Source organism: Thamnophis elegans, chromosome 14, assembly GCF_009769535.1.
Source record: "Thamnophis elegans isolate rThaEle1 chromosome 14, rThaEle1.pri, whole genome shotgun sequence".
NCBI classification, from domain to species: domain Eukaryota; kingdom Metazoa; phylum Chordata; class Lepidosauria; order Squamata; family Colubridae; genus Thamnophis; species Thamnophis elegans.
The window spans coordinates 35,933,454-35,954,749 of record NC_045554.1 but is presented as its reverse complement, the minus strand read 5'-3'; the positions used below and the strand labels follow the sequence as shown (position 1 = coordinate 35,954,749).

At 41.2% G+C, this 21,296-nt stretch overlaps 1 protein-coding gene and 1 long non-coding RNA gene across 2 annotated transcripts in view; one reads left to right on the top strand and one right to left on the bottom strand.

Annotated features, from left to right (window-relative positions):
- DYNC1LI2 (dynein cytoplasmic 1 light intermediate chain 2) overlaps positions 1 to 12,750 on the top strand; it is a 22,852-nt gene extending 10,102 nt beyond the window's left edge. The window contains exons 6-13 of the mRNA XM_032230453.1: positions 229 to 322; positions 1,615 to 1,750; positions 2,960 to 3,071; positions 4,498 to 4,557; positions 5,691 to 5,732; positions 6,562 to 6,679; positions 8,082 to 8,201; positions 9,132 to 12,750. Of these exons, the coding sequence (XP_032086344.1) occupies positions 229 to 322; positions 1,615 to 1,750; positions 2,960 to 3,071; positions 4,498 to 4,557; positions 5,691 to 5,732; positions 6,562 to 6,679; positions 8,082 to 8,201; positions 9,132 to 9,238 (789 nt within the window). The 3' untranslated portion in view covers positions 9,239 to 12,750. The remainder of the gene's footprint in view (positions 1 to 228; positions 323 to 1,614; positions 1,751 to 2,959; positions 3,072 to 4,497; positions 4,558 to 5,690; positions 5,733 to 6,561; positions 6,680 to 8,081; positions 8,202 to 9,131) is intronic.
- On the bottom strand, positions 10,901 to 21,296 carry LOC116517483. The gene is made up of 2 exons (XR_004256466.1): positions 21,166 to 21,296; positions 10,901 to 14,338 (listed from the first exon to the last, which is right to left on the bottom strand). It is a non-coding gene; the product is annotated as an uncharacterized LOC116517483 (long non-coding RNA).

Here is a 21,296-nt window from a genome sequence, read left to right as displayed (position 1 = left end):
ATGTTATTATCTGTTTTTATTTGTGTACGTTGCCCTGAATTATATGTGGATTGGGTTGGTAGCTATACAAATGGACTAAATGAATAAATACAATTGAAACTTTCTCCTTAATCTCTTCAAAGTTTGCTCTAAATATTGATCTACGCAAAAGTCCGTCTTCCGCACTCATTTTATTGTGTGGCAGATTTTCAGAACTCTTGAGATTCCTTTGGTTGTTTTTTTCCCCAGTGTGACGCAATGAGTGTGTTAGAAAAAGAGCACGACTACAGGGAAGAACACTTTGATTTCATTCAGTCGCACATTCGTAGGTTCTGCTTGCAGTGTATCCTTTTTCCTAAGTTGAAGTGGTATATTAAAGCAGTGCTTTATAAACTTGAAACGATGTTTAACGCGAGTCCAATGCTGTTCTTTGTATTGTTTCCACCAATTGAAAAATAGTTACATGCTATGCTTTCATTTGCCTTTCACGAGCACATATTCAGATTTAAAACCACAAAGGTCAGCTGTCAGGGTTCCAAGGAATAACCTCAAAGCAATCAAAACTCTCAGGCCTAGAGTTTCCTCAAAGAATATATTTATTTGGGATGTCATATTGGCATGGCTGGTCAAAACCTGACTCTGAAGGGCCCAGGGTTTCCCCCTCTCAAATCAAAGTCCCTTGCCCTCCAGGTCATATGTCCAATCGGATCATAGTCCTAACTCCGACTGGCTTCGGTCCGCACTCTTCCAACACCTGGCAAAGCATCCTTGGCTCCCACAAGAAAGGATGTTATTTTGGCTACACATCCCCCCCACCAGCTATGTCTGCCTCCCCCCCATATATGCATTCCCACAGCTCCCTCCCGGCCTCGCTGTAGCAACTCTGAAGATATCTCCAAAATGGGTCCAGGGCTACACCAGCATCTTCCATTTTCTTGGTGATGGTGAGAGGTTTTGTATTTCCAGTAAAGGCTGGTAAATGAACAGCAGTTTTAGATGTTCTGTATCTAGCAGTGAACAGTTCCAACCCCATGAATGTTGACTCTGAGAGAAAATCTTGCTGTCCTGGATCCTACCTGCCAGTTCAGCTGCTCTTAAGTAGATCTTTCACATTTATAGGATTATGCTGCAAGTGCAATTAGTTAATTTGTAAATTATGTTTAAATTAATAAATTAATTTTGCTAGGAAACAATATGGCTCCTTTAGGAATTCTTATATTTCTTTAAACTGCTTATTGTAATAACTTTTGAATTTGAAAACTTTTAACATGCTCATTTCTGCATTGTGCTACCCTCCTTACCTTGGGTTTAAAATTAGAAGGATGGGCTGCTTCACACCATTACCATTTGGGCCCATTGTCATCAGTACATAGTAAATAAACATATGGTGTAAAGTGTTGGACAGGTGACCAATGCCTAGTTGTTGTGTTACTCTCACACAGGGGTGCTCTGGGGAAAAGAGGAGAAAGCAGCAACTTACTGTCTTGAATTTCTGAGATAAAGGCAGGATATAAAATTAGCAACTAGATATATCATTTAGAAACAGATACTTACTTTTGAGAGACTTAAATGTATACATTCAGCCCTTGATATTTGCTACTTTGCCTTGGAATTTTCCTTAAACAAAACGAATAGATGGAGCGGCCTTGATCTATACATCCGTTAAGGAGGAGAAGAACCTTGACTTGTTATATAAGTACATTGTACATAAAAAATATGGCTTTCACTTTGCAACCCCTGCCTTAGTGGTAGAAAAGGACGCAGTTTTTATGTAAGTTGAAGGGCAAAATAAGAAGCATCAAAAGGCTACTGTATGTTGTGGCTGCTAGTGGCCAACCGAGCTGGCTGCAGATTCGGACAGTGAGGAGGTTGGGGAGGAACATGGGCCAGGCTCTGATGAGGCAGAGAGGGAGCAAGAGCCGTATGCCAGTTATCAGCTGCCTTCAGAGTCAGATGTCAGTGAGGTAGACAAACAGCTGGAGCATGTTCCCAGAGTGCCCATGCACAGAGTTGCCAGACAAAGGGAACAGTTAAAGAACAGGGGTCGACTTGGGACTAAATCCACAGGTGGACAATGAATGGCCCCTCCCAGAGGAAATAAAGAGAAGCGAAAGAGAGAAAGGGGAATGGAGTTTGCAGGAGACAATTAGTTTGCTTAATTGGTTTGTGACTCTCCAAGACTCCTTGCCAAGTTTTGCAAATATCGTCCTGGCAGCTCTCCAAGCCAGATAAGGTCTGTGACTGTAAATCCTCCCTCAAAAGACTTTGCTGGATATGAATGAGCAGAATTCACAGTAAATTAATAAAAGGGTTTCTTGTTTGGACAAGGAGTTCTTTGGAAGCCAAGGTCAGAACACGGTAACTGAAACACAATATTTTTCTGACGGTGCAGGGGAGATGAAACCTACGTAAAAGATGCCAATATCTGTCTCAATTCTAATAGAAATATGTCTTGAGTAATATTGTCTGGATGCAATTAATCTTATAGTAATTCCTATAATTATTTGAAGAGCACCAGTTTTGGAAGAGATGCATAGTTTTCATGCTCTGGGTAGACTTAATAACTTCTTGGGATTGGTCTTTTCTGGTTAGCATTTCATCTTCATGCCTTTGGCTCTTTTTTTGAGAAATGTCCTTTGTCTCCGAATTCTCTTTTCTCGGTACCTCCCAGAATTTCCTTTGAAAATTATTGAATTTCAATAAATATGGCAAATAAGCACTGAAATTAGTTTTATTCATTTTAATCATAAAATAAAACTTCCTAGTTCCCAAAACCTGTGAATAAAATTATTACACGTGTGTGATAATTTCATTCACCGCAGCCCTCCTCTCCTTCCTGCCCATCAAATAAATTGTCTGCCTCAATTTACAAGTGTCTCTTTTCAAAGGGAATAAAAGACAAGCAAATCACTCCTTTATGTCCAAAAACACATTTCTGAAAAAAAGATGTGCTTGCAAGAATGGCAATTCTTTTCTCTAGACCTGCTGGCTGGGACAATGAAAAGAAAATTGCAATCCTGCATGAGAATTTCACAACAGTGAAGCCGGAAGATGCATATGAAGACTTCATCGTGAAGCCGCCTGTAAGAAAGGTATGGCTGCTTTGAACTCTGCTCCATTATCCTTTATGTGAAACTAGCTGCTGGCCATTGACACTGAAGTTCATACCGTATTTCCTCGAAAATAAGACAAGAGTCTTATTTTCTTTTGACCCCCGAAATAAGCATTTGGCCTTATTTTCAGGGAGATCTTATTATTTTTGAGGTGCAGGAGGCAGTGAGTGTGGTCACCTCATGGCTGCTGCTGTGCTGCAATATTTTTTGGAAAGGCTTATTTTTGGGAGAGGGCTTATTTTAGCGCAGGCACTCAAAAGCCCAATTGGGCTTATTATCCGGGGAGGTCTTATTTTTGGGGTATTTTAAATTACATTAAACTTTTGTTTGGCATCCGTAATGCGGAATAGTGAATCTGCTAACTATTCACTTATGAACTACTTGGAGAAGTGCTTCTTGGGACTTTGTTGACTAACAAAGAGCACTTATAAAAAACAGAATGCTACTTTCCACCCCAGGCAAGGAGCTGTAGTTTGGTATGGAAAAGACCAGAATAAAATGGCTTGGGTCCAACTAACCATGAGTGGAAGAGTGCTCTGAGACATGGAAGCGTTCTGAGGAGGCTTTTGATGTACGTCTTCCCCTGCCTCAGGCACAGAATTTTGCAGGAGGAACCCAGAAGATATTTCCTTCTTAACTACCTGAGTTTATCAGCCTGGCAGTCATCTTTGTAGCCCAACAGCATTTAACGTGTGCAGGCTGTGGCTGCTTGTGCCTATACAGTCTCAAAATGCTGGTCCAGAAGTGGGAGTTAGGCCCTACAGTTCCTACTCTGGCAGCAAATCAAGGAAGCTGATTACTCCTTAGCTGTATCTGAGAAAGTCACTCTCCCCGTGTGGTGAGAGAAGCCATTGGCTTCTTTTGCGTATGGAGAAATGGGTCTTTCCTAGAACGGAGCTGTGTTCCACCCCTTTCCATGCACAGCAAATGAGGGGGGTGTCATTTGCAAGGGGTTGTCCTTACAATGTCCAGGGGCCATCTCCAGGCCTTCTTCTCTGTGTTGAACTCAGCCCAGAGTGACCGTTCAGCAGGACTTCTAACCCTAAAACCCCATGCTTACGAAGTGGAACGGAAAGTTGCTACCATAAGCCAGGCATTTGCACGTAGCAATTTTCTGCAGTTTCCACACATTACATCCCAGTTTGGCGTGTGTGTCTAAATTTGTACGGGTGAGAGGGACACCCTTGTGTATTGTTTCTTTCCTTGTGTGTGTGTTTTTCCCCCCTAAGATCCAAACAGGTGTTTGCATCCACACTTCTTGCATTTATTACACCAGATGTCAAGGCGTATAATAATCTCCCTCCGCCCCTCCCCTTGACTGCTCTTAATGGAGATCATTTCATATAATTGAACATCTGTTTGTGAGAAAACCCTTTCCTCCCTTTTTTTTTATTTCCCTTGTCAGTTAGTTCATGATAAAGAGTTTGCGGCAGAAGATGAACAGGTCTTTCTGATGAAGCAGCAGGTAAGTGGGGGAAAAAAAGCACTATTTTCTGTTTTTGCTTGTCTCTGGTGCTTAGGATATTTTAAAATAGGATCTATGCATCATGAGGCTTTGGGTCTCAATGCAGCCCCCTAATTCCCCCCTCCCCCCAATGCTCCCTTTTTGTAGCCTTTGCATCCCTTTTTGATCACAGTTGCAGAAAACCCACCTTCATGGTTTGCTGGCAGGTAAAGCTCAAAACATTTCAACCTATACTTCTCAAATTAGAGGAACATCATCTTGGTCTTCTCCATAGAGCATTGACTACTTAGCATTATTATCCTACCACTACAGACCGTAATCCTCCTCTTTTTCCTATGATAGTAAGTCTTCAATGAATCTCCAGTAAGCAGAATCCTTGCCAGAAGGACCAGGCTGTAAAGCTCCATGGGAGAAAAATAATTCCCAGAACTTATATGCAGAGCAAAAGCGATGCTTTCTCTGTTTTGCTTTCTCTGGTGGCTTTCTCTCAAAAGCAATTCTTGGAATTGTAGTTGTCTGATGTAGTGAAATAGATCACTGTGTCTGGTCACATGGGGCTTCTCTACTTCATGGTTGAGCTGTTTCCTTAGGGTAATTTTGAATTTTAATTTAGAAATACTGCTCTTTTTTTTCATTTGAAACTAGTGACTCTGATTCACCCTTATCAGACATATATAACATAGGCACAATATGCCATCACCCTGGTGTTGCTGAACACATCTGCCATTGTCCTTCACTGTTAACTATGCTAGATGAATTCGTGTTCACAAACATCTGGAGTGCTGTACTTTGTGCCTCCATGAGTACTTGTTTGTTTGTATCCTGCCTTTATTATTTTTGCAAATAACTCAACATATCGAAAACCCCTTCCTCACCTCAACCAGCCCTTGTAAGATTAGGACTAGAACTAGCCCAGTCTCCTGAGTATTGACCTTAAGTCACGCAACCAGTTTTTATTCCTCAGGCAGGACTAGAACTCAGAGTCTTCTACTTTCTAGCATGGTGCCACAGCCACATCACCTCTCCTCTTTAACAATACAAAATCTCAGTGGGGGGAAAAAGCTTTCTAAAATACAATGGTGTATCGTGGTTCTTTGGATAATCAGTTGACAGGACTGTGACTTTTCTTTCAGTCATTCCTTGCCAAGCAGCCGGCAACCCCTACCAGAGCTTCTGTAAGTATACATACTTAAAATTGGTTACATTCCATAAGGCAGTATAATCAGATAAGAGAGAAGAATATTAAGAGTAATCCACCAGTGAACATCTCAGGAATGTGAAATTGTTTGACAGATGATTGCACTCCACCAACGGAAATCTGTATTTTATTAATGACTTCAATTCATTGTTGTACACATGCAATCCTAAGTTGCATTAACAGAGAGATACAATCAAGACCAAGGGAGGTACTAATACCACTCTGCAAAGCCTTAGTAAGACCACACCTAGAACACGGCATCCAGTTTTGGTCACCACACTATAAAAAAGACGTTGAGATTCTAGAAAGAGTGCAGAGAAGAGCAACCAAGATGATTAGGCGACTGGAGGCTAAGAACGGTTGCAGGAACTGGGCATGGCTAATCTAGTGAAGAGAAGGACCAGGGGAGACATGATAGCAGTGTTCCAATATTTGAGGGGCTGCCATAGAGAGGAAGGGGGTCAAGCTATTCTCCAAAGCACCTGAAGGCCAGAGAAGGAAGAGTGGATGGAAACAGAACAAGGAGATATTCAACCTGGAAATGAGGAGAAATTTTGATGATGAGAGCAATCAACCAATGGAACAGAAGTTGTCTTTGGAAGTTGTGGGAGCTTCATCCCTGGAAGCTTTCAAGAAGAGACTGGACTGCCATTTGTCAGAAATAGTGTAGAGTCTGCTTGGGCCAAGGGTTGGACTAGATGGCCTACAAGGTCCCTTCCAACTCTGTTAATCTGTATCTAAGGTGGTATTTTACAAAAAGATGGCATCAGTAAAACCACAACCTGTTGCTTTTTATCATTGTCCAGGAATCTCCTGCTCGTGGCCCTTCTGGCTCGCCCCGACCGCAAGGCAGGACAGGCCCTGCCGCCGTCCCCAGCGCCTCGCCGATAGCATCCGTCAAGAAGCCAGATCCGGCTATTAAAAGTATGCAGTTCACTGTAGAATGTTTGTTTTGTTTTGAACTTTGCCGGGGTGCAGCATTTTATGGTCTGTCGGTTCAAAGGCTGTGGGGATGTTTGGAAAGTTTTTTGTGAACTGCTACACTGATCATTAGCATAATGAAACTTGCTATGGTGAAAAAAGTCGAATCTCTTAAATGTAATTTAAAAAAAAATCATTTTCAATTATAGCATTTAAAAAAACCGTAAATCTCACCTCCTGCTTTAATCCTTCATTGGATGTAATAATTAGAGGTGTATCTTCATAATAAATCCATGCCCAAGCAAGAAGATAAAAACATTTTTGGAAAGCTAAGGTGTTTTTGGAACAATAGTGGATCTATGGCTAGAAAAAGCAGCAGATCCCTCCCCCTCTCATGTTAATCAAATACAGATATATTGTTAACTACTGAAGCTATAGTACAGTAGTATGTTTTGATGAAGATGATATGGTTTTATTTGAAAGCCAGTGTAGTCTAGTGGTCAAAGTGCTGGACTAGAGGTTAGAGGAACCAGATTCTAGATCTCCCTTTGGCCCGGAAGCCATCTAGGTGATCTTGGACAAGTGGTGAAATCCAGCAGGTTCTGGCAGGTTCCGGAGAACCGGGAGCGGAAATTTTGAGTAGTTTGGAGAACTGGCAAATGAAATGCCACCTCTGGCTGGCCCCAGAATGGAGTGGGAATGGAGATTTTGCAGTAACCTTCCCCTGGAGTGGGGAGGAAATTGAGATTTTGCAGTATCCTTACCCTGCCACGCCCACCAAGCCACACCTACCAGGCCACACTACACCCACCAAGCCATGCCCACAGAACCGGTAGTAAAAAAAAATTGAATTTCACCACTGTCTTGGACCAGTTATGCCCTTCTTAGCCCAAATCAGTATTGGGCCTTGTAACAATAGCCCCCTTGTTGCATCATGCACTTTTCTGCAAGAAATCGCCCTCATGCAAAAATGAAAAGGATGTTGCAATGAAATGGGAAAATGGGTAACAAGGTCATGGTCTGTTGAACACATACACACAAACACAAACACAAAATTTTGCAGGATCCAATCTGGGTCGGTCACCAGGACCAGAGGTTTTAGTCTTCCAAGGTTTCGGACTCGAGCTGGAGCCCATCCTCAGGGAACTTTGCTGTAGCAGAATGTAACATTCTGGTCCTGGTGACCGACCCAGATTGGGTTCTGCTGTTAACACCATTCTGGGATACGTCTTATTTGCCTTCACACAAAATTTTCCATATAATCCCACCTTTGACCTCAGAAAGTTAACCAGTGTCATGGTTTTCTTCTTTTATTTCTCAGCTTCTCTTTTGAAAGTCAGTTTCTTTTAAGGGTCAGCATTTGCCCACCTTTGCCCACTTTCAGCGTTTGCCTCTTCCTCCTTAGACAATGCGGCAAGCGAAGGCGTGCTAGCCAGTTTCTTCAACAGCCTCTTGAGTAAAAAGACAGGTTCTCCCGGGAGCCCTGGTGCAGGAGGAGGCGTGCAAAGCACCGGCAAAAAATCAGGTATTGTCCAAAAGAAGCCATTTCTCCTTAATTTCATTGGGCCCATTTACATGCAGTACTTCGTAACCTCTGGTTTTAACCAGGGTGGATTTGATTTAAATTGAGTCGATTTAAATCACTAGTAAATAGGCTTAAATCGATTTAAGCCATAATTTTTAAAGAGCAACTGTCATCTCTGTCTCGCAGCAGCTCCTCCTCTGACCTGCGGTTGACTCACCAACAGTCCCATTCACTTTAATGGGACGGCTGGTGATGCAGCAGTGATCCAACACGGTGAGGGATGTGGCGGGCAGCAGGTGAGTGGATGCCCGCTAACAGGCGCTGCCAAGATGGATCTGAAATGACAAGTGCTCTTTAAATGTAAGGACTCCTTGCTTGGTAGTTAGAATCTTTAATATTATTATTTGCAAACAAAATGAAGGTTTCCTATTTAGCTTGCAGAGCTTGGATTCATTGAATGAGTTTACCAGAAATGTAAATATTGCAGAATATACATCCTCAGCGGAAATCGCGGGTGGCCCTGCCCATCTGCCCTGACTCTATGGCATCCCATTTAGGCACTTTTTTTTTAGCCAAAATGAATGCGCGGAAGCCTGAGTGCATGCGCGGACGGGACAGGGCGCGTGTGCTCACATTTGCGAACCGGTAGGGAAGGTAAGTGAATACCACCCCTGAACCTCATGCTACATAACTAAACTCCATTTCATGCTGAATACACTAAATGATTAATGTATCTGAAATTGAAAACTATCTTTAGATAGATTTTTACTCCAAAAAGCATTTTATGAAAATAAATTTAATTTAAAAAACCCGATTTAAATTTTAAAAAATATGAGTTTTTTTTAATTTAAAAAGTCTTCAATTCCCCCTTCCCCCTCTGGTTTGAATGAATTTTCTGCATATGTATATCGTGCCTTCCTTTTTTTATAGGGCAAAAACCTGTTTTGACGAATGTCCAAGAGGAGCTGGATAGAATGACTCGCAAGCCAGACTCGGTAGTAACGGCCAACTCCTCTCTGGCGGAGAACGAAGCTTGAGAATCCTTGAACCTCCATATGTAAATGACCAAATAGTGATGTACATTGACCTGATAACACCAGGAGCTTCCTGCTGTGGCAGATGCTATCAGTTTTTTCTTGGGGAAATGAAATTTAACCTTCATTGGCTTGTCCCAGTGTCAAGTGCACATTCAGGAAGTTTTGCGTCTAAATTTCCTCTGTTTTACGATAACCATTTTAGAGTTTAAATAGGGCATTTCTCTTAATTTGGTTGCAAGCAATAGGGAGAAGCGCACAGAAGCAAGAGGTGGAGTTCCTGCTGAAAAGCCACGAGCTGCTGCTGGCACGGAGGAAGCACCAAGTCCTCTCTGTTTTGTTTTTCCAAGTTAACTGGAGTTGGCCATGAAAATGCTTACTTGTGTTTGTAGAGGGTGCGATGTAGCAGAATGTTGGTTGGTTGGATGAATGAGTGTGTACAAAATGCAGTGTTTTGAAAGGATAAAAGGCAAGACCTGATCCGTAGAAGCGAAAAGCACGTTGGATGTAAATCAAATAATCATGTCGGGAAAAAAATAAAGTAAAATAAATGCCTTTGCAGTAGGGAAACAGAAAATACGAGCATCATGGGAACTATTCCGATGGCATTTTTTTTTCCAGTTCTAATAAGAAGATACATTAAAATATGGTGGGTGCTCTTTTTGTCATAACTGACATGGGGAGAAACTTGTTCAGACCAAGTGCCTGGCACAGTGTGAGATGTGTCTTCTTGAAGGTGCTTGAACCTCTTGTGCACTATTGTACAAACAGTGTCTGTTTAATTTTTTTATTTTTATTTTAACCTGGTAACTTTTGATCGCCAGGTTGAATTTTTTGCATCTTTTTTTTTCTTCCCCTGATAACTTTTTTTTTCTTTTTCTTTTCCTTTCTTTTTAATACCAACCATCTGGCCTGTTAAGAGGAATGAGGGACATGTCATTTCTCTGTAATGAAATGGAAACGCAAATCTTTCTTTTGTATCCAAGAGTTAATTGCAAAGGTCAACACTGATTTTCTGCCTTAAGGCTTTAGAAACCCCTATGGTGAGTTTGGGGTAGCCTCCAAAATTCTCGTTCCAGATTGGATTAAACAAAGGGTTGTAGGTATACGCAGGAGAAGGGGAAAAAAACAACGCAGACTTACGTGACTTCATTACATTTGTGCTTTACCCCTTCGGTGTTGCCTTTTCAATGTGGAAATGATTTTGACGGTTGGCTCCTGTTGCTGCTCAGACGAGATCCTGTAGCCGCTTGGAGTAAGACTCCCACAGTTAATCGAAATGGCACTTTTGAGTTTCTGTACAATTTATTTGACAGAGAAACACTAACTTATTTGTACCAAACTTGTTTGTAAGCAACACATTGGAGGGATATACCACCATGGATGATGCAGAGTTTACTTTGTATTGATAAAAAGGTTTTTTGTGTTAACGTTAAATCTTGTTTCTGAATAGAACAACCCTAATATTTATATACCTATATCTATATATATTGTTATATATACGAAATAAATTGACCACTAACACATTACTGGATGTAATTGCAACCCACCTGTTGTAGAGAGAGGCCATTCCTCTTTGTTTTTGTAAGTCTGTCTAAGGCTAGCTAGAAAACTAAGAGTATTTACTTGCATTAACATGAAAGTACGTTTACTCATGTCAGTTACTTTTTTTTTTTAATACAATACATGTTCGACTACATTACAAAACTCAGTTTTGCCCAATGTTACCTGGCTCTTACACTGAGAAGTTGTGATCAGGGAATTTGGTGTGTCTTTTGGCTGCCATTACAAGCCAGCGTAGGCTTTGCTATATTGTAAAATTAGCCTTGTGCCATCCCAATAGTAATAATTCAATCTGTCCCCATGGCGGGACCTTTTAAGTACACCCTATTCCAGTGATGGGGAACCTTTTCAGCCCCGAGTGCCCACAAACCGGAATGCATGTGCATGCGCGCGCACCCAAGCACGGGAAACCCGAAGACCAGCTGGTAGGTGGGTATGTGTGCTCCTGCCAGCTGCCCTTTGGGTTTCTACCGTGTGTGTGCATGCTAGCCAGCTGGTCTTTGCGCATGTAAGAGCACTGAAAACCCGAAGATCAGCTGGCCTGCCGGCGTATGCCTGTTTTTGGGGCGTTTTTCGGCTCAAAAAAGGAGTCTGAAAAAAGTCTGGAAAATGGCCTGGTTTTTGGCTGTTTTCCAGAGCTCTGGAGAAGACCTGCTGGCCGATGCGCAAGTGCACACAGGAAACCAGAAGAGCAGCTGGCAATGTTGCACATGCCCAGAGAGAGGGCTTTGTGCGCCACCTGTAGCATGGCTGCCATAGGTTCTCCATCACGGCCCTATTCAATAACTACAGTTTTGGTGCCATTTATACATGTAGAACCAGTGAGTGTATTGAGATGATTGAATTTATGCTTGGATCTGAACAGATGGAGTGTAACAGTTATGGGGTGGTTGTTTTTGATGGATTGGCCGTTCCGAAGATGATTATGGCAGCCGGATGATTTCATGGAATTCTGGAGAATAAAACCTTTAAGACTGAAACTGGGTTTGGGGAAAACGCAACAAATTATTTACTGCTGTTCTAAGAGCACCAGTTAGGTCTCAAGGCCCAACTGGGTCTTATTAAAAGTTTTGTCACGCACCAAGATAATTTACTTTTTTTTTTTATAAAGCTGTAGACAACAGGATTTTTTTTTTATTTGCATAAAATGAACGTTGGATTTGCAAAACAAAAAAGGCCAATAGCATATGACTTTCCAGTTCTACAAAAGATTCATTGGGACTCATACAGAATTTGGAAATGCCCCACCCCCACCAGTACTCTTCCACTTTGCAAGTGAATGCTCCTAGTTTTTCAAAAGAAGGAAACTGTAAGTGATGTGATGTTTTGTCAGTTGCCAAAGTCTAGCAACTTTGGAAAGCTGCACCATTGTCTTTTCTGGTGTTCTCAAGCATTAGAACCAAAGGCCAAATGCAAAACAGCCTTTTATGTTTAAAACTACCGTTTAAGTTTATTTTCAGGATTCACTTTTATGGAAGACTGTTAGAATTACTACCTGGCTCTATTTATATTGCATATAATAATTGCATCTCCTGTTCATGTTTAAACTAAAGTAGTAATATATTGGACTTGAAGATAAGGCAAATATAAATCAGTTAAGGATTGGCCCGCCATCAAAAATTTTGTTTTATGCTGCTTGATTTTTAAGTTTGCACTTCTATTGGCATTTTAAAACTCGTTTAAACAGAACTTGTACGTACGTATTTAATTTAACACATTGAAAGTGACTGAACTTAACCATACCCATGCTGTAAATGAAAGTTTTCTCTCTCCTGTATTCAGTTTATTGATGTTTTTAACTTTTCAATGGAGACTGCAGATGTATCCAGCACAAACCCTTAGTCCAGTTGTATGGCTTTAACCAGGTGAAGTCCTGTGGAACCTTGCTTTCTAGTGCTGGCGAAAATGAGGACATGTCTTTAACGGCTTCAAATAAACACCAACCAAGATGACTTACCTGTGTTGGGTCACCTTTTTTCTCCCCCTTTTGGCAAGGTGGGCCATTTTGAAGAATGCTAAATTGAAGCAAACACTAAATATAGAGATGTGTTTCCAGACTGATCAGCTTTTTTCTTAGGGTGGGTACATTTTCTTACTTTTTTGCTGAGAACGTAGAAAGGATTGTAGCTAAGCAGCCGAATGACTGAAAAAATACTGTCTGAAATCCTAGAGAGGCAGAATCATTTGTGTATTGGGCAAGGCCAGTATGCAGATGACGTGTTCCCCCAAATTGAGAAAATACTATCTGAAATCCTAGAGAGGAAGAGTCATTCGCGTAATGGGTAAGGCCAGTATGCAGATGATGTGTTCCCCCAAACGGAGAAAATACTGTCTGAAATCCTAAGAGAGGCAGAATCATTTGGCACATTGGGGAGGGGCAGTATGCCGATTGAAGTGGTCCCCCCCAAACTGAGAAAATACTGTCTGAAATCCTAGAGGGGCAGAATCGTTCAGCATACCAGGGAGGGGCAGTATGCAGTTGACATGAACCCTCATCACTGGAACTCTAGTCAAATGAATTATTAGTTTTCAGCCATGTGATTTCCCCCTCCCCAACTAAGGATTCTAAAGGTGTCCACACTTAAAATCTCCCTGCCCCCCCCCCAAAGTGCACTATTATTGCTAGTTTTCAAGTGCATTAATTCATGTCTTGGAGGGTTTAAAAATGAGAATGGTACAAGTCTATTCCTACAGTCTCCCCGACCCCATTTCCAACTTTTAAGATGATCAAAAAATGGGACAGTCATGGAGGTTTCTTGACAAATTGCAAGCTGCAGGCCTATAATGTGCTGAACCTCGCTTGATGAGTGATAGCTTCATATTCTTCTAAAATGTAGAAAAATCTTATACTTTCTTTGATGGGCATCAGTGACTATTTTGGGATATTTTTCTAAGTAAAATGAATGCAATGTATTGCTATATTGCATTGATCTTAAGGGGCCCTTTTCTACCAGATGTCCGTTTTCAAGATTAAATAGGGATAGGATATTCCAGATGCCCTCCGAAAGATACTGGATGCTCAGACCTAGATACTGGATTAACTTAGTAGTAGCCCTCTGCCTCACCATTTAGGTGTGCCAGGTGGCGGGGTGTTTTTTTTTTGTAAGATAAAAATATTCCTAAGAGAGCATTTGGATTTAATTTACAGACCTATGAGTTTAGCTTCATTATTTGTTGATACAACAGATGTATTTTATGGCCCTATTAATGTTTTACTCAAATGCTGTAAGCAGCCAGAATTTGAAGAGTAGGCAGCATATAAATTTTGGTAAAGATCCATCACCACACTCCCTAGAATAGTTCTAAAGTCTTTAAACCTTAGAAAATGGTAAATATCTGTAACCTGGTCCTTTTTTTGACAAATTATCATCCAAATAATTCCCATTTCCCTAGCTGCCACTCACCAGGAAAGCCATTCTAAGTAATTTTCTTCCCCTATTTGAGGGGTCATTCATATTATACAGTGAATATTCCAGGTATACTTATACTTACCAATTGCAAGTAGTTCCTCATGTTCTCTGCAGTGTATTTTAAAGCAAGCTGTGGGGGAGAGAATCTGTTCAGAGAGGCCACGCATTTAAAGAGAAGCTGATTTATTCCAATCATGCTGGAAGCCACTCTTCCTTAAATTTCAAGGCCAGATGTGTTGGGCTACAGAACAAGATTTTTTTCAATGTGGTTAGTTGCGAAGTCATGTCTGACCCATCGCAACCCCATGGATAACGTTCCTCCAGGCCTTCCTGTCCTCTACCATCCTCTGAAGTCCATACAAGTTCACACCTGCTGCTTCAGTGACTCCATCTAGCCATCTCATTCTGTCGTCCTCTTCTTCTTTTGCCCTCCATCTTTCCCAGCATTAGGCTCTTCTCTAGTGAGTCCTTCCTTCTCATTAGGTGGCCAAAGGATTTGAGTTTCATCTTCAGTATTTTGAGTATTTGAGTATTTGAAAATTTATTTATAGGCCGCCCTTTTCCCTGGGGGGACTCAGGGCGGCTTACAACTCAAAGGGGGGGGGGATACAGACAATAACACATAAGGACAATACATAATTAAAAATAGAACACAACATTCATACCATTCGGGTGGGGGTGAGTTACGTTCTTTAACCCCAGGCCTGACGGGATAGCCAGATTTTAAGGGCTGTGCGGAAGGTCTGGAGGGTGGTGAGGGTGCGAATCTCCACGGGGAGATCGTTCCAAAGGGTCGGAGCTACTACCGAGAAGGCTCTCCTCCGCGTAGTTGCCAGTCGACACTGACTGGCAGATGGAACTCGGAGGAGGCCTAATCTATGTGATCTAATGGGTCGCGAGGAGGTGATTGGCAGGAGGCGGTCTCAAGTATCCAGATCCACTACCATGAAGAGCTTTATGTATAAAACCACAAGAAAACTAACCACCTTTATTTGCCAAATTGAGTATGTCTGTCTATACTGTAGCTTTTTCTGTGCATTTGGAGACATTTGGCCCAATAGGCCACAGCAATACTTGGAACATCTCTTCACGTTCAATCGGTTGAAGACCACGTATCTTAAAAGTTGCCAAGTTTGAGAAACGCTGTCACATGATTAGACTCTACTACCATATCCTCAATGGGACGTGGTGGCTCAGTGGCTAAGATGCTGAGCTTGTCGATCAGGAAGGTCAGCAGTTTGGCAGTTCGAATCCCTAACATCGCGTAACGGAGTGAGCTCCCGTTACTTGTCCCAGCTTCTACCAACCTAGCAGTTCGAAAGCATGTTAAAAATGCAAGTAGAAAAATAGGAACCACCTTTGGTGGGAAGGTAACCATGGGCCTTTGGCGTTTAGTCATGCCAGCTACATGACCACAGAGATGTCTTCGGATAGTGCTGGCTCTTCAGCTTTGAAACGGAGATGAGCACCGCCCCCTAGAGTCGGTAATGACTAGCACATATGTGCGATGGGAACCTTTACCTTACCATATCCTCCCTCATCCCAGTCTTGTAAGACTGTTATTGATGGAGTGCTTTGTGTGACTTTGGGGCACAGCTTGGTAAGGAGCTGTGATTTTAACCGAAAGCAAAACAAAACCCTTGGCATCCAATTTTTAAGATAGAAGATATAAAATCTAACACGGAAATTGATACAGAATGTTGTGCCTGCTAAAATGCACTCTCAGTAAGAAGAGTTAAATTGCAAATTGAGTCAAAGGACTGACTTAAAAAAAAAACAATTAACCATTATACGTAAAGACAGTAAGAAAGAGAAACTAATTCAGTTTCTCAGGGGGAAAAAAAAGTGACACACGAGCTGCTTCCTGGAACGGCCTCAACCAGTTGGCTTTCAAACCACTCTGAGATAAAAGATGAAAACACTTCCTCATATAACTAGTTTCACATTGACTTTTTATGTATGTTTACTGTATTCAGAACTGATCACATTAGGCTGAATAAACTGATCGTATTCTAGTTTTATCTTCCTTTTAGCGTCTAAAAGTCATTTGTCGTTTCTCTTTGTGGTGAATTTACCGGGAAGACCGGAATTAGAGGAGGCATTTAGCCAGTTCTGACCAGTTCATTCATTCATTTCATTTATTAAATTTATAGGTCACCCAATCCCGGAGGACTCCGGGCGGCTTACAACGAAAGAGGAAAAAAAGAAAAGCAAAATAAGTAAAAATAGTTTAAAATTCACAACACACATACGTTCTAATCGGGGCTGGACCTTAACACTAAGGTCAACAGCCCCAGGCCTGCCGGAATAGCCAGGTTTTAACGGATTTCCTGAAGGCCATGAGAGTGGGTAAGGTCCGGACCTCTGGGGGTAGCTGATTCCACAGGGTCGGAGCAGCCACAGAGAAGGCTGTAGAACTGGTAGCGGAAATTTTGAGTAGTTCAGAGAACTGACAAATATGCTGGCCCCGCCCCTGCTGCCTCCCAGCTGATCTTCTGTTGTTGCCCTGCACAGGAAAAGGGAGCTGGAAAGCAGGTTAGTGGGGTGGGGAGGGAATGGGGATTTTGCAGTATCCTTCCCTGCCACACCCACAAAGCCACGCCCACAGAACCGGTAGTAAAAAAAATTGAATCCCATCACTGACTGGAATGCTTAAAAAGATCTTTATAAACTGCTTCCCATCTTGTGAATACAATCCCACTTCTCATAAATTTTGGGCCCAGCATGCAGAATGAATAGGTCCATTCATTTTCACTGATGCAAAATAAAACACACACACACACACACACACACACACACACACACACACACAAACAAACCTTGGCTGGTAATTCGTTTCAGAAACATAAGAAGTTTGTTTGATTTTTTTTGAAGGGTCATTTTTAAATTATTTTGCTACCCCTTTTTCCCTTTTAAAGTTAGTTCGTATTTTAATGTTTGACAATGAAATCTAATATAAAAAATATAGGAAGCTTTTTTGCAATAATTTTATTAAGGATTATATTAAACAAGTAAATGTTATTACAAATATAATACAGAAATACATCAAGGAATATAGCTATATATATATAATGCACTATATATATATATAGTGCAGAAATCCCCCAAACAAAAATTCTACATCTTTCTTTTTAATTAACTAATTAAGGGGTTGAGACCTTTTTCAATATTGTCCCTAATGTTTTGTCTTGCTTTTTTTCTTCTTCAACAAAAGCACTTTAAGTGGTTAACATAATTAAAAGCAGAATCATGGCCATTAAGTGAGTAGTGAAATTTCTTCTGCAATTTAATACAAATGGCCTTAATGAAGGTTGAAGGACCAGAGAAAAGAACTAAGGAAGTTCTTTAAATTGTGCCTTTTTTTACAATCCCTGTGAAATGATAGATTTTTTTACCTTATCCTCGTATCACTTACTCGCTTTCATCTCAACATCCAGCTGCAAGAGTTATTTTTGTAGATTTTCTTTTGTTGCAACATTATGATATATGGATTTTGAAACCTACATTTGAAAGTACCTTGACCTAATACTCTGCTCTAATTAGCTTAATTTATGCCTTTGTTTTTAAAGTGGATATCACTCCTTTCCCCTCAAAATTGCAAAGATGTATAGGCTCTTGATTTGAACTGAGGGAGTTGGGAAATTTGGCTTCCCCAAAATGCCTTCCTTTAAAGGAAAAACAAAATTATTTTACCAGCAGCCCATAGCTCTTATATTCTTATCTAAACTTTTGTGGGAGGAAAAAAAGGGAAATATATCTAAGACTAATACAGTGAATGTGACATCTATCGTGGTTGACAAGGAGAATAAGTCGGGTGGTTTCCAACCTTGGCAACTTTTAAGACTTGTGGACTTCCAACTCCCAGAATTTCCCAGCATGGCTAGCTGAGGAATTCTGGGAGTTGAAGTCCGCAAAAACCCTGGAATAGGTTGTTAAAAGCAAGGCCACACAATTTATTATTACTAGTAGTTCACAACAATTTGAAATCACAACTGCCAATTTTTTTAAAGCTGATGTAGGCCTTCAAATGCATCGAGTTGTTCCAAGAATATCGGGGTAGTATATACATGCAAATCCAAGCATTATGCCCTTTTGCAATTGACAGATGGAAATGTTGTCAATTCCCTGATTTCCTAGGTGCCGCCCAAAATGTATTGCTCCCAGTGTGCCCATAACCAATGGCATAATGTATGCCATAATCTTTCAATTGCTATATCCAGATCTTGATACTTTTTGATCTCCAATTATTTGTCTTGTGCATTACTATCCCCTGACATTGCCACACCAATTAACCATACTTCCTTCTTTTCAACCACAATTATATCTGGTATGTTACGAGCCAAGCCCTTTTCAGTTTGTATTTGGAAATCCCACAATATTTTAACTTGCTCATATTATGCCATAATGGCACAATTTTGAAACAGAGTGTACTTTTATCTGTGGTTGTTCTTCCAGTAACCCTCCAGGGTTACGGTTTTTCCATTTTCTTCCCCTATTAAAGGGGATGATAGATACAAGGAGTTCTCAACTTACAATTATTTATTTTGTGAACATTCAGAGTTACAAAAACACTTAAGTTACAACAGTTACAGCAGCCCCATCGTCATATGATCAAAATGGCAAACAGCATGTATTTATGAGGGTTATGAGCTAGTTGCCATTTGCAACCTTCTCAGCTGGCTTATGACGAGCTAAGTCCATGGGGGAAGGTGGATTCACTTAACAACCAAATGATCCCTTTCACTTTGCAGTGATTTACTTAATCATGGCAAAAAGGGAAGCTGGTTCATTTAGTGACCGTTCAATGTTACGCCGCCACTGAAAAATGGGATTAATGACCGTTTTTCATAGTTACCGCCTTTTCAGCGACCCAAAATCATGTGATTTACATTCAGATGTTTGACAAATGACTCACATTTATGACGGTTGCAGTGTCCCAGTGGTCACGAGATCTCCTTTTGCGACCTTCCGACAAGCAAAGTCAATGGGGAAGCCAGATTCACTTAACAACCAGGTTACAAGTTAGTAACCTGGTTGTTAAGTGTGATTAATCTTCATAATTGTGGCAAGAAAAGTTGTAGAATGGGGCAAAATCCACTTAACAATGGAAATGTTGGGCTCAGTTGTGGTCGTAAGTCAAGGACTACCTGTACATTACGGTCAGCATAGCTCTCAGCCTCATCATAGCATTGCAAGGCCCTCCACCACAGAGGTATATTATTATACATCACACTTATTAGAGGAAATCTGTGCGGTGGGTAAGAGGGATATATAATCATAATGTGTGATTAGAATTAATGTCTGATCATATTTGGTCTACTGGTTAAGGCTGAAAGGTTCAACTCCTGCCTTAGTCACGAAAAAAGCTGGGTGACCATGGGTCAGTCATTCTGTCAGCCCAACCTCACAGGGTTGTTGTTGTTGTTGGGAAAACAGGAGGAGGAAAGGAGGTGGGAGATGTTCCCTGCCTTGAGTTCCTTGTAAAAATAATAAGAGGGGTGTGTGTGTGAGAGTGCAAATTAAAAAAATAAAAATTAAAACAAGGATGAAATCTGCCTTCCACTGAGGTCCTGCATACTGCACAAGTTCAAGAAGAGGGCTGTGAAAATATCTACAGACCCCTCACACCCTGGACATAAATGGTTTCAACTCCTACCCTCAAAACGACGCTATAGGGCACTGCACACCAAGACAACTAGACACAAGGACAGTTTTTTTCCTGAATGCCATCATTCTGCTACACAAATGATTCCCTCAACACTGTCAAATTACCTACTAAGACTGTATTACTATTCTTCTTCTCTTCCTTCCTAGCACCTATCTCTTCCCACTTATGACTATAACCATGTTGCTTGTATCTTTACAATTTATATTGTTTTATTTGTTTCCTAGTATAATTTGATAACCTATGACTATCACCAAGTGTTGCATCTTGTGATTCTTGATGAATGTGTTCTATTTTTTTTCTTTATGTACACCGAGAGCATCTGCACCAAAGACAAATTCCTTGGGTGTCCAATCACACTTGGCCAAGAAAGAACTCTACAAAGTCCAAGAACTGAAAAAAAAACCTGGGATAAAACAATATTAGATTCTATAGTATCAGGTCTGACAGAAGATGAAGCAAAACATATGGGTGGGATTGCTCCATAGTGGTGTCTTATTTCAGTGTTTTTCAACCACTGTGCCGCGGCACACTAGTGTGCCGTGACATAGTATAAGGTGTGCCATGGGAAAAACACTTTATATATAGTCAATATAGGCACAGAGTTAAAATTTTTTAACATTTTCTAATGGTGGTGTGCCTCGTGATTTTTTTCATGAAAAAAGTGTGCCTTTGCACAAAAAAGGTTGAAAAACACTGTCTTATTTAATGGGAAAGTTGAGGCTTTTGTGACCCATCAATCATTTCTTTGAAATTTTGGTTATGGTAGAACTTTGGATTCAGACGTTAGTGGATTTTTTTTTCATGATTAATTTGGATATTTGGTCTTTTTTTTTCAAGACAGCTTTGAAAATATGGTTCTTTTTATAAGGGAAAGCAACCATACTTGTTATGATATTGTACTAGTGACTCACTATGATCACAGTTGAGGTATGCTTAACAAACTACTTGTCTTTCTCTTGTATTGCAATCATGACACTATCTGTTTGATTTAACCATGGCACAGTTAATGCTCTGATAATAATTTTCTGCCATGTTCTCATATTCCCTGAGTCCCCCCAGGGAAAAGGGCGGCATATAAATAAACTCTCAACCAATCAATCAATATATTGCTTTTATCGTACCTCTAGGTTAGGATTCTGATAGAGCCCCTCAACTCCTACTAAGTGAGGTGCTGCTTCCAGGTTTGTGGTCTGGGGTCGCTCCTTCGCCCACCCTTCCCGAGGGGGAGCTTCCCGCCAACCGGGTCGCGCGCCCCTTCCCCTTCGGACCCCCCACGCACAGCTCTCTACCTGTTGAACGGCGGCCCTCTCCGGCTCCCTCCGTTTCCCCCCAGCCGGGCGAGGGAGTCCGGGGGTCGCCCCCTTGGCAGTGCGGTGCGGCCTCCCCCGCACCGCCACCTTTTCTCCCGGGCCTGCCTCCT